At 45.3% G+C, this 13,179-nt stretch overlaps 1 protein-coding gene across 2 annotated transcripts in view; it reads right to left on the bottom strand.

Moving 5' to 3' along the window:
- LOC311230156 (NEDD8-activating enzyme E1 catalytic subunit) overlaps positions 1-13,179 on the bottom strand; it is a 37,312-nt gene that overhangs the window by 13,329 nt on the left and 10,804 nt on the right. For both annotated transcript variants that reach the window (XM_084316343.1, XM_084316344.1), the window contains 5 exons: positions 6,073-6,155; positions 4,916-4,996; positions 4,395-4,438; positions 4,225-4,289; positions 2,116-2,271 (listed from right to left, as the gene is read on the bottom strand). In XM_084316343.1, coding sequence (XP_084172469.1) covers positions 2,116-2,271; positions 4,225-4,289; positions 4,395-4,438; positions 4,916-4,996; positions 6,073-6,155 — 429 coding nt within the window. The remainder of the gene's footprint in view (positions 1-2,115; positions 2,272-4,224; positions 4,290-4,394; positions 4,439-4,915; positions 4,997-6,072; positions 6,156-13,179) is intronic.

The raw sequence follows: 13,179 nt of genomic DNA, 5'->3' as shown, positions 1-13,179 counted from the left end.
AGAAGAAAAAAAGTTTTTTCTGAATGCAACTGAGGCTCGCCCCTTCCTCGATGAGTTACATTGATGAGCGCGCTGCTTTTCCAAAAGTTGAACTAGTTTCAACTTCATGAGCTGGGAGCGCTCCGCCAAAAACGCTGCCGTCGAGAGCTCATAAAACGCGAGGCGCGGCTCTGGGAAGAGGAGCGCGCCTTTCGCGTCTCCAGCATAGAAATTAATGCCAGAAAGGAGCTGACAACTCATAAAATGTCCGCTGTGGACACATAGCCTGCGTGTGTCTACCTTCTGTGAACATTTAGCAACAATCCCTGTTGCAATCCGATCCAAAATGGCGGAGCCATATCCATTATAAGAATGGAACTGTACATACAGTCGATTTCATTCACTGTTCTTCCTGCACGCCTGGAGATACTAAATCCAAATTGAACTCTGCCATTTGAAAGAGGAGATTTGGCCCGATCCATAGATGTGCAAGTTGGCTATAATAAGGTAATTTATATGCCTGGTATTCTATATTCTATAATAATATTTCAAATTGAATGTGTCTGGATGGCAGAATTCAGTACTATATCTACAAAACATTCTGTTTAATCATCTTCCCTTTATTCATTTGCTTTGTGCACATGATCTCAAGAAGGTGCTGAACGAGTTTCAGTGGCAGTTTTTAGCATGGTGTTATTCACTGTCGGATGCAAAGAAAAATCATAATTTATATTCTCCTTTGTTTCATCACTAAAAAAGACTTTTAAAGACAGAACAATGAGTACATAGCAGGTACGGTATACATTTTATCTGTATCAGATTTTATTTATTTTTAGTTTTTTTCTCTTTTCCATGCATCTGAGGCTTGTGACGCAGGTTTTTTTTTGTTTGTTTATTTGGGTATCAAGCAATATTATTATTATTGTTGTTATTATTATTACCGTTATTATTGTTATTATTATTCATGGTCATTATTATCATTATTGTTATTATAATTATGGTAATGATTATTATTATATTATTATTATTATATGGTATGAAGCTGTAAGGTGCACTTGAGCTGACCCTTATGTTAAAATAAATATGAAGTTTGGAAGGGGGCAGGAAACATACGTTTTCTTCATCCTGCTCCTTTTCGGCCATGGGTGCATCATGTATAAAAAAAAAATATGTTGGCGATATTGTGCAAAGATGAACTGTACCCCCATGTACGAAACAAAATAAAATGAATGAATGACAATTTACTCACGCCTAGTAACAGACACAATATTTCTGACACTGGGAATACATTCCATGAGATCCATAGATGTCCCTAGATACCAAGAACAGCCATTTGCATGTTCTTGGTATCTAGGGACATCTATGGATCTCAGGGAATGTATCCCCAGTGTCAGAAATAGTGTGTCTGTTAATAGGCTTGAGTAAGTTGTAATGAACCAATTTAATCTTTTCACCTTGACGGTGAATAACACCATGCAAAAATTTACCAGACATGAAAGATTCATCATTCAGCACCTTCTTGAGATCACAAAATCTAAGCAAATTAATAAAGGGAAGATGATTAAACACAAGGTTTTGTAGATACAGTACTGAATTCTGCCATCCGGACACATGCAATTTGAAATATATCAGGCCTATAAATGACCTTATTATGGCCAAGTCGCACATCTATGGATCGGGCCAAAACTCCTCTTTCCAATGGTAGAGTTCAATCTGGATTTAGTATCACCAGGCATGATTCACAAACCGTGAATGAAATCTACTATAAGTAGAGTTACCTTTTTATAATGTACATTTCTCCGACATTTTTCATCAGATTGCAACGCCGTTTTTTGCTAGACGTTCACGGAAAAGTAGAGAAACTAACCGCATTCTGATTTATGGCAATAACGTTGAGGTTTGTGGGAGATAAAAAAAGTCAATCCAGAAGTCAGATGATTGACAGGGGCTGGCGTTAGAGTCTTTACTCTTGGCTACATTCGAAAAAAAAACACAACATTAATTCATACAGTCTGTAGATGGATTTATGGCGTGATGTCATTGTGGGTCCGGTACCAGACCCCTCAGGCTTAAGAGGTTAAACGTTCCCTGGCTGGGGTTCCAGGGTACAGTCGATGCAGGTGTGAGAAGACCTACCTGAGGTGGGTAGAGTTCCAGGGTACAGTCGATGCAGGCGGTCATCCCAGGCAGGATGATTCTAGCATTGCCTTTGAAGCCCTCTGTCCCTCCATCGATGAGTGGAATGATGGAGCTGGCGTCCAGGACACCGTCCTCATACACCAGCAGAGACAACTAGAAAGACAGACAGGACAAACCAAAGGAAGAAGCAAAACACTGTACTGTATGTGGTCTTTTGCTTTTAACAGGCTTCATGCATAGTGAGCAGGACCTTATTATTCAATCAATTGTCCACTTTTAAATTTAGAAGTTAATTTGTCTTTTACTACTTTTCTTGCTGCATTATTAAACAATGTTCTTCTGGAAAGAAAGAAAGAAAGAAAGAAAGAAAGAAAGAAAGAAAGAAAGAAAGAAAGAAAGAAAGAAAGGCTATTTCCATGTTTCCTAATTATAAATAAAAACTGATTAGCCAACAAACCAAACTAGGTGAAGTGAATTAATTAATTCTAAGTACTTTACACAAATTTCAGACACTAATGACGAGTACCGTCACTCTCTTCCTGCCTCTCTCTATCTCTCGTCGGATCCATGTGTGGAAGTTCCTTCCAAGGCCTTTTGTTAACACCTCCCTCCCCCCTGTACCCTCCTTTCCTCTGCCCTCACCTGGTCATCCCTCCCCCGCCCCTTTCCTCCCAGATAGTTTAACAGACGATCCCACAGATTGAGGGGGGTGCTTGACCTGGCCAGACCTGACCTCTGTCCTGCTCTGTCCTTCATCTACCATCTAACCGGAGTGACTACTGTCCTGCTCTGTCCTTCATCTACCATCTAACCTGAGTGACTACTGTCCTGCTCTGTCCTTCATCTGCTGTCTAACCTGCTACTGTTTGATTGATTAAAAACTTTATTAACAGATTTCAGAATGGGTACAATACAGTACGGCTCAATAACACCGCAGTAGTCAACATCATTAACACAAATCTGTCCTGCTCCGTCCTTCATCTACCATCTAACCTGGCTACTGTCTGATACCTCTCAGCCCGCCACTGGTTCCAGTCCCACTTCTCAAAACTCAAATTTCCCACGCAGGCAGCGTTTCTCATCACTCATTCTGCCACCACCTCTGTCCACAGCGGCCTACCAGAGGCCACCAGCAAACACCTAGGATGCCGGTCTTCTATAGTGTACAATTCCTACATGCACACTAACCCCTCTCACTATCCCTTCTCCACTAAGGAATCGTTCCCGTTAATCGGGCCATATTGGCTGTAGGATGCACTATTTCTGGGGGTCTCTGTCATCTTAGTATATACCCCCTTTTTTGGCAAGCACTCAACCCCCCCTCCACTGGTCGGAGGCTCACAGGCCAAGTGATCTTTCCCCGTTCCAAAGGCCAGTCCGTCAGGAGGCTCAACTGCGCTAACAGAAACCTTTTCCCCCATTCAGAGGCCAATCCAGCGGACTGGATTGGCCTCTTCTCTTCCCTTCTCTGCCCTCTTCTCTTCCCCCTCCTCTTCCTTGCCGAGTGCACCTGCCCAGGAGTGCCTGGCTGAGAGTGCATCCTCCCCAAGCTGCCTGCTTTAGGCTGTTGCAATGACACATAAATAAATTACTTTCTATTAAATTATTTATTCATAGGTTTTTCATAAATTATTTATTTATATCTTTGAGGAGCTCGCATCCGAGGCCACCTGCACCAATGACCAGGATTTTGCAGGCAAAGAGAAAATCATCATATTCATCATTATTAATATGGAGGTCATTGGCAAATGACAAGAAGATGTCAGTGAAAGGTCTGGACTCTTTTGAGCGTTACCTCCATGTTGGCTTCAAAATCAGGATGTGTGAAGGGGCCGGATCTCTCCAGAAACCTTCTGATGTGGTTCCATAGGAATAGGTTTCTATTAAATCTGTTAACTTATTTCCTGTGTCTGTGTGATCACTGGAGTCAAATTAGTGAAACAATCATAATGAGAACTGTTTTTATAACTAACAATACCTATCATAGATAACAAACTAATTTGACCATCAGAAACTGAGGTCATCCAATACCCTTGCGAGAAGGTATTTTTTCGGAAAATTAAAGTGGTTAACAGAGTAAAGACTTGATCTATGATTACAACTTACCAGCATACCATTCATCCACCTCCTGGCAACGATGGAGTCCAGCCCACAGACAATTATGTGGAATTCTAGGCGAAGAAAGAGATGAACAAAAGTAAATGCCATTTGTAATCTGAGATGATTTACTGTATATATGAGGGAATCAAGGAATGAAACATAATAATGATGCTTACGTCTGTAAAATGCCTCATCCAAGTCCTGAATTTTCTTAAAATGTCTGTGGAGGACATTAAGGAGCTTTTCATGTTCGGATGGAGTGTCCACTGGCCCCGTCATTGAGTAAATCCAATCCAATCCAGGATTTATTTGAATATTTAGTAGTTTGGGTCTACCAAGATTTGGATGGGATAGGACAGATGAAAAGATTTTCACATCTTTCAATCCTGTCGCTACTCAAATTGCAACTATCCTTTAATTAAATGCTGATGAACAGTAGATGGATATTTAACAGCAAGTGAATATAATTAGTCACAAATGGTTAGTCCATGTATGAAGTGCTGAGAATGAGAAGGTATAGAATGTAATAACATCTTCAAAGCTATATTTGGACTTTTTCTGGTTAAAGTCAAACCCCTTGCACTGGGGTTTTAGCCTTTCAGACGGTCATCTTGTAGCTAATGTCCAAGTAATTGTTATAATTTTTCATCAGGTGCATTATACACAAATACACAATACATTCCAGTCAAAAAGATACGGGACGACGCAGCAGCCTGGGATTCGACGGTTAATAAAATCTGCTGCGACGACTGCCTTGGGTCGACCCACGTCCTTAGGTCTGGATGGCCACGTGAACAATAATGTTATCAATATGTACAGTCAGGAATAACATTAAAAAATATTATCAATAAGTACAGTCAGAAATAACATTATTAAAAAACATGTTATCAATAAGTACAGTCAGGAATAACGTTAAAAAACATGTTATCAATATGTACAGTCAGGAATAACATGTAAAAACATGTTATCAATAAGTACAGTCAGGAATAACATGTAAAAACATGTTATCAATAAGTACAGCCAGGAATAACATTAAAAAACATGTTATCGATAAGTACAGTCAGGAATAACATGTAAAAACATGTTATCAATACGTACAGTCAGGAATAACATTAAAAAACATGTTATCAATGAGGGTTGTCAGTTTATCGCGTTAATTAGATTAATTAATTACACAGCAAATTATCGCGTTGTGAAAATTAACTAAAAATAAAAAATATATATATGGTATATATATTATTTTTTATTTTTTAGCTTTTTTAAATCTCATTTATTCCATTAAAACGTAGAATAAACATTTACAGACTTTCTTTTTTAAATGGTCCATTTGCATGTTCTTGGTATCTGAATCTATGGATCTCAGGGAATGTATTACTGTGTCTGTTACTAGGCTTGAGTAAATTGTAATGAACCAAATGAGAATATCAATTAATTTTTTTTTTCTTTTGTATCTTTGACTGTGAATAACACCATGCTAAAATTGACCAGACCTGAAAAATCTAAGCAAATGAATAAAGGGAAGATTATTAAACAGAAGGTTTTGTAGATACAGTACTGAATTCTGCCATCCGGACACATGCTATTTGAAATATGATTATAGAATATAAAATATCAGGCCTAAAATGGTTATGCGAATAAAATGCGATTAATTAGATTAATTAATTACAAATCCTGTAATTAATTAGATACATTTTTGTAATCGCCTGACAGCACTATTATCAATATGTACAGTCAGGAATAATATTTTAAAAACATGTTATCAATAGGTAGTCAGGAATAACATTAAAAAACATGTTATCAATAAGTACAGTCAGGAATAACATATATAAAAAAACATGTTATCAAAGAACTGACCTGAAGAGGAACTGTCTGTTGAGGTTGGAGACATCAATGGTATCCATGTCAACAACGTGGATGTGGCGAAAGCTTGACAAGGCCTGATGGGAAGAAGACGACAACAACACACACACACTGAGCACAACCTTCCACACAACTGTATTCAAATCAGTGTGTCCCCAATCACTTCCTGTGGCTGTGGTGGCTGCTGTAATTCTGTTGCTCCCAAAGTCCCGGCTCTCGTACAGGTTGCATCTGTACATATAGGTTCTTATTTGGATATTCTATGAAACACTCATTCTAAACACTACAGGCAAGAAAATAGTGTAGAAACAGGTCTACGGATCACTTCTTAACGACTGGTCCCAAAGAAGATACTGGAGCACACAATTCACTTTCATATCTTATTGATGAGGTGCAAACGACTAACGCTTCAACGCCCACTGCGTGTTTCTTATCACAGACCTGTTTCTACACAATTCTTCACAGTTTGGACTCGCAGCTAAAATGGAGAGCTGGATTAAGAAACTCTGTTTGTGGCACTCCAGGATAATCAGCGGAGATTTGGGGGTATTTACTCTGCTTGATGGCTTCTTGGAGGAACAGAATGTTGCAAAAATGTATTTGAAGCCCATCATCTGTAGCAAAATAGAAGGGCTCATTGAAAAATTTCAGAACTATTTTCCTGAAAGAGAGAGCACGGACAATTTGGATCCAAGATCTGTTCATTATGCATGACGCAACGCAACTGGCTTCCCACTGTCTGAGCAGGTGGCGCTCATTGATCTTTCGTGTGATGAGCTACTGAAAGTCAAGTTCACTGGACAGGCCCTCGCAAAGTTCTGGATAACAGTCCGGAACGAGTACCCAGTGTTGTGTAATGCTGCGCTGAGAAAGCTTGTCCCCTTTGCATCAACATACCTCTGTGAGGCCGGATTTTCGGCACTGACATTAATAAAAAATAAATACAGATCACGCCTCAGAGTAGAAGTTGATCTCCGCCTCTTTCTCAGCACAACGCAGCCACATATCATGGAACTGTTCAAATGTATAAGCACACCCTTCCCAGCGGTGTCTAGCGGTTCAATCGATGACATTGAAACGCATCCAATGCCCCCGATGCATGTGTTGTGGTTAGGGATGCTCGATATTGGCTTTTTTACCGATACCGATATACCGATATTGTCCAACTCTTAATTTCCGATACCGATATATGCAGGGTTCCCCCCCCCCCAAAAACGGAATAATTTCAGGTAAGTAACATTACATATCTCTTGTTGTGTAATTAACACAACATTATGCATACTTTGACAAATAAAATAATAATTTGTTCTTACTGGCTTGCCTGGGTAAATAAAGGTTAAATAAATGTGGATTTAAATTTTTTTTTATCGATACCGATATTTTCCGATATCACATTTTTATGCCAATATCGGCCGATAATATCGGTAGGCCGATAATATCAGACATCCCTAGTTGTGGTGGATTATGTTGGCGACACGATGGACACCAATACTGGAAATCGCGATCAGACAATTGGAAAATTCTTTTTGGGGTACCTCCTAGTGAAGGTAAGGACTATATGACATCAATCCTGCTCTGATCCAACCATGATTTCACATTGATCGCAACGACCATGTAACGTACTCCAGAAGGTATGCCGTTGGTGACAATCAAAGCATAAAAAAACGACCACCCCCCTTTCATGCATTCATGATGAAACATAATACCTATATTATATACATTTGATTTGGAAATAGTAGCGTGTCCAGGCGAGCAACGCCAACGCTTTTAGTAAAATTCACGTATTGCTCCATAGCGCCGTTTTCTGGAATTAGCCAGGATCACTCTGAAACTATACTTATATTCACCACTGTAACTGAGGGGTACAATTCCCTGACTGTATTGAATAAGTATGGTATCATTAAACCACTACTGCGTTATGTACATTACTACTGGCCATACAGTACACCTGTATATGTGATGAACACCCACACAATAACACGGCTTAACAAGAAAGTACTGTTTGTAATATTTATTAGAAGAGCACCAAGATTATCTTACATTTATTAAGAATTAGAGTTGCGCTTGTAAGGCGAAGAATGTGCATGAATAGGTCAAGAGCGTAAGTCCATGAGCATATTACGAAGGGGATAATTAATACCACCTGTAGCATAAGAATTATATAAGGTACACTCCTAGGTCAGCTGGAGATACTAGGGGGGGGGGGTTCCCTCCGGTTGTAAGCCAGCAGGGGAGAGGAATGTTCGGGAGCAAAAGTCTGGATCAACGAGGAATCAATAAGCTCCAGCTACGGGAGGCGGTACATATACTCCCCTTGATCGGCAGACAAAAAGCAGCAGCTATAATCCAAGTATGCGGGACAGCATGGATAAAAGCCAGCCAGCCTCTTCCTAGAGACGGGCTCGAGTGATGCTCCTCACGGGTAAATCCCACACAGCAGCAGGGTAGACGGTTCTCTGCTCCATCAGCCACGGTACCAAAGCAATAATAATCCAGCCGGAAAAGGCTCTGCATTCACCGGTGTAAATTCTCCTGTGCACGGTACTTCACATTTAACTAGGTCGAACTTGACGTTATTTCACTAAGCTCTGACACTTTTACTATCCTATTCGCACGCGGTTCTAAGTGCTCTATATAGACGCAAGGTTGCTCACTTCACTTGGTCGTTGACTCGTGATGAAGGCTTCAACTTGTTGGGTTAACTCGTTTGAGGGTAACTAACTGCTGTATCCACCTGCAACGTATTTATACGTAAGGTGAATAATCTAGTGCCAACCTCAGTTCTGTCTCGTATTACTGCGCAAATCTGGGCATGTTGAGACATGTCTTAGCGGTGACTTTGAACTAGACATTGGGGGTATGGCCGTGGCGCCTAGGGGGTCGCTGTCCAATAGGAGAACGAATATTATGGTCTGGCTTGTACCTAGGTAAAGGGATATTACGTGTATATGTACAAAGAATATACAAGGGATATCAAACGATATACAAATGTTATACATGGGATCTCAAGCAATAAATATATATATTCAGTTTAATCTGACCCTTTGTAACAGCCGCCTCCTAATTAGTCCGCACCTAATTAGATAAGCAGAGACAGATTAACCGCCTTGTCCACTACTCAATGTCCGTTGTGAGGAGTAGGGCAATTCACAAAGTCAGGGGGTCATGGTCGTCATTAAGAGAGTCGGAGAGCCTTGGCAACTCTATCAGCCTCGCCACGGGTCGGGTGTATGTCCGTCCCTGGACGAGCACTTCTGCCGCTCTGACCTTTCCGTCGGCACCAGTGATCACTTTGCTTACGCGGCCGGCTGGCCACGCAGCTCGGGGTAGTGACTGGTCTATGATCACGACGGCTGTGTCCACTTTTAAGTTGTCCCCGTCCTTGACCCGCTTCTGACGGGCTGGAAGGGATGGTAGGGGGGTTAGGAGGAAGCGGGCCTGAGACTGCTTTGATCTGTGCTTGGCTGCGCCTCCACATCCTCCGTCTGTTCCTCTTGTTTGGTCTGTACCCCGTCTGAGGAGGGGCCGGTTCCGGCCGCCCCATCAAGGAGTCGCTTGGGGTGCTGGGTTCGAGGTCAGCTACGTCTGGAGCGCAGCTGAGGGGGGTGGAGTTCGGAACTCCCTCTTGTGCCCACGGTTCTCTCACAGGCCTCTCGCCTAGTGTCAATAGCCTCTCAACGGGCTGTACGAGAGAGTGGCCGGTGTCGCTCACCTTTGTGTGCAGGCAGCGTGTAGGCGTGGGTGGACTGTCAAGTCCGTAGAGGGGGCCCTGGAGCGTCCACCCCAGTCGGGTCTGAACCGCGACTGGGCATCCTTTGGGTCCGATGTGGGCCGCCTCAATTGGGAGAATGAGGTCCGCGTGGTCGGAGCCGATGAGCAGGGTCGGTGTGGCGCCGTCGATAAGCGGTATAGGTAGTTGACGTAGGTGCACATACTTCGCCATCAGCTGTGGGATGGGGTAGGTGTACTGTGACAGGCCTATGTCGTGGCTGGTGAAGACGTTGGTAATACTATACTGCTTCTCGGGCTGGTCCACCGCTGCTATCTTGAAGGAGACATTTTTACCCTTTATGGTCTTCTGGTCTCTTCTGATGGTACGTATGGTCATTGTTCCTTTGGCACCCCGCAGGCCCAACTGGGCTGCGGCGGAAGCGAGGAGGAGTCTTTTCAGACCCATCGTCTAGGACGGCGTAAGTGTCCAGGACCATGTCCTCGTAGCTCAGGAGCACTCTGACCACTTTGATGAGCACTCGGGGGGGTCCCGCTATGCTGGTCAATGTGGAGCACTCCTGTTGGTCGGTTGCCTTGGATCTTCTGGAGTGGTGCCGACTCGCGGTCGTCCGAGTAGCACCGTGACTCCCAGTGTCTGCTGTAGCAGTCGGGACACCAGGGGGCGGTCTGGTGGATCTTCGCTACTGGTGCCACCGCCTCGGCCTGGTACATTACCGTGACGGGCCCACTTTGTTGTCCTGGCGGACGCCTGTTGATGTCATGCAGGACCTCCAGGTGGGCGCCGCCGCACCTGCTGCACTTCTTCTTCAAGCGGCACTCAGCTGCCATATGGCTGCGCGCGCAGCGGAAGCAGCGGCGGTGGTCTTTGATCCACTGACTCACCTCGTCCGTGGTCAGCTTCTTGAACTTGTCACATTGATACAGCCGATGTTCCCCTTCACAGTACTGGCATTCAATCTTCCACTCCTCTTTCGTCGAGGGGGTGTTGTGGTTCTTGTGCTGCGGTACTGATTCGGCTTGGTGCATAACGGTCACCGACCGGCGGTTCTCATTTGATCCCCGAGGTCCATCTCTTGGGCTTGGTCCACTCCACACGAACGTGTCCAGTCGTAGGCTGCTGACCTCCCTGGCGAGGAAATCAGATAAGTCTAGGAGGGATGCCTCTGGGCCGTTGGGGTCGCGGTGGTCTCTCTGCCGCCGAAAACGCTCTTGTCGGGCGGGAGGGAGCTTCTCTAATATCCTTTCTACATTAGAGTTAGCGTACAGTTCGTATATCCCCTTTTCCTTTTGGGACCCCAGCATCCCTACCAGGGACTGTACCTTGATAGAGAGGTCATCCAATGCTCTGTTGTCTCTGGCTGGGGGGAGGCGGTCGATATCTCTTATTTCCTGTATCACGTAGTCCCATATGCGTCCATAACGTTGGTCGAGGGCTACTAGAGCCGAGTTGTATGGGGTACTTGAGTTGGAATATGCCAGCGCTATATTATGCGCTCTGGGCACCTTCAGGTGCTTGAGGAGGATAGCATATTTGTACGTCTCATCTGGGACGTCGGACATCATAGTCTCTAAGCACATCCGTAGCTCCGTGTACTGTGCTCTGTCCTCGCGTGTAAAATCCGGGAACGTCGGTGTGCCAAGGTACGATGCCATGGATGGCTGGCACATCGGTGAGCGTTGGGGGAGAGGCCTCCTGGGCGAGTCTCCCCGTACGTGTCGTCGTGGGCTGGTACTTGGTGGGTACCGGGGGCCGGGTACCCAGGTGCTGTTCCTCGGTGCTGACGGTGCGTCAAACTCACCCGTGAGTTGAGTCGGGGGTTTGTAGCGCAGTGACTCGGGGCTGACGTCTGGGCTGTACTGGGCCTCCTGGTCCAGAGTACGTTGCGGCTGGTCGGGGCTGTACTGGGCCTCCTGGTCCAGAGTACGTTGCTGCTGGTCAGCTTGACATTCCTCCTCTTCCTCCTCCTCTTCCTCTGCCAGGTCCTGGAGTCTTCTAGTCAGTCTCTCGGCGACGTAGGCCGGTTCTTCCCGGTTGCTGGGTCTCGTATGGACCGGCCGGGGAGGGGGTTCGGAGACGTGGACAGGATCCTCCTGTTGGCGGGGTCCCGGGTCGCTTGGTCGGGTAGGGGAATGTGTCCTAGACCCTTGTCGTGATGATCTCCGGGAGCTACGTGCGGAGAGAGGGGGTGTCGCCATGGCAATCAATTGTTCCATCATCTTCGCCTGCAGCCGGTCGCGCTCTGCCTCGCGCTGGGCATGGGTGGCGTCGCGCTCTGCTTCGCGGTGGGCATTGGCGGCGTCGCGCTGTGCATTGGCGCTGGCATGGGCGGCGTGGAGCTGTGCATTTGCGGCGTCGCGCTGTGCATTGGCGGCGGCGTGCTGTGCATTGGCGGCGGCGTGCTGTGCATCGGCGCGGCTTCTTTCAATGTTCTCTTCCGTCTGAAGGCGTCTGGTCTCCAGTCTTATGCGGTCGTCTTCACTCCTTTGTTGCGCCTGGAAGTGCTCGCGCTCGATTGCAGCGTGTTCGCGCTCGCTCGTCTGTTGAGCCTGGAAGCGTTCTCTTTCCCTGGTAGAATGTTCGCGCTCACTTAGTTGTTGCGCTTGAAGTCGATCGCGTTCTGTGGAGGCTGCCAGGGTGGCGATGAATGCCTGCGCCAGCATCTTGTCCGCTTCGCTGGGGGAAGACACTGCCGGAGGTGATCGGCTTCTGGCAGTGCTCGTTGGAGATCTGTTCTCTGGGCGCGCCTCGAGGTCAGTCTCCTGGGCGCGCTTCTCTTCTGGTAGTGGGTCGGGTTCTGTCCCTGGAGCGCTTTCTTTATCCTGGAGCTCTCCGGGGACCGTCTCGTTGACGTTGTCTGGGGGTATAGTCATGTCATGTCCCTCCTGGTCCCCCCCGTGGGCTTGGTCAGTTTCGTTAGAACCCACTGGGGTCTCTACTGGCAGGGTCGTCTGGTCGGTAGGATTTGACATGCTTTGACTATCCGCTTTAGTTATTTTATCCGCATTTAACTTCTTTATAAAGCTAGGTATTAGACTGACAGCGTATGCCTCTAGATAGGGAGGTGGCTGACGTCTGCGCTGCGGGCGTTCTAGCTCGGGAGAACAGTTTGTGGAGTGTTCACCGCTGGCAATGTCAATATTAATATTATATTAATATTACGCTAATTACCCTCCGGCTCGAAGGACCAATTGTAACTGAGGGGTACAATTCCCTGACTGTATTGAATAAGTATGGTATCATTAAACCACTACTGCGTTATGTACATTACTACTGGCCATACAGTACACCTGTATATGTGATGAACACCCACACAATAACACGGCTTAACAAGAAAGTACTGTTTGTAATATTTATTAGAAGAGCACCAA

This window comes from Notolepis coatsorum, assembly GCF_963971535.1.
Source record: "Notolepis coatsorum genome assembly, chromosome: 6".
Taxonomy (NCBI): domain Eukaryota; kingdom Metazoa; phylum Chordata; class Actinopteri; order Aulopiformes; family Paralepididae; genus Notolepis; species Notolepis coatsorum.
This window is presented reverse-complemented; position numbering and strand designations above follow the sequence as displayed.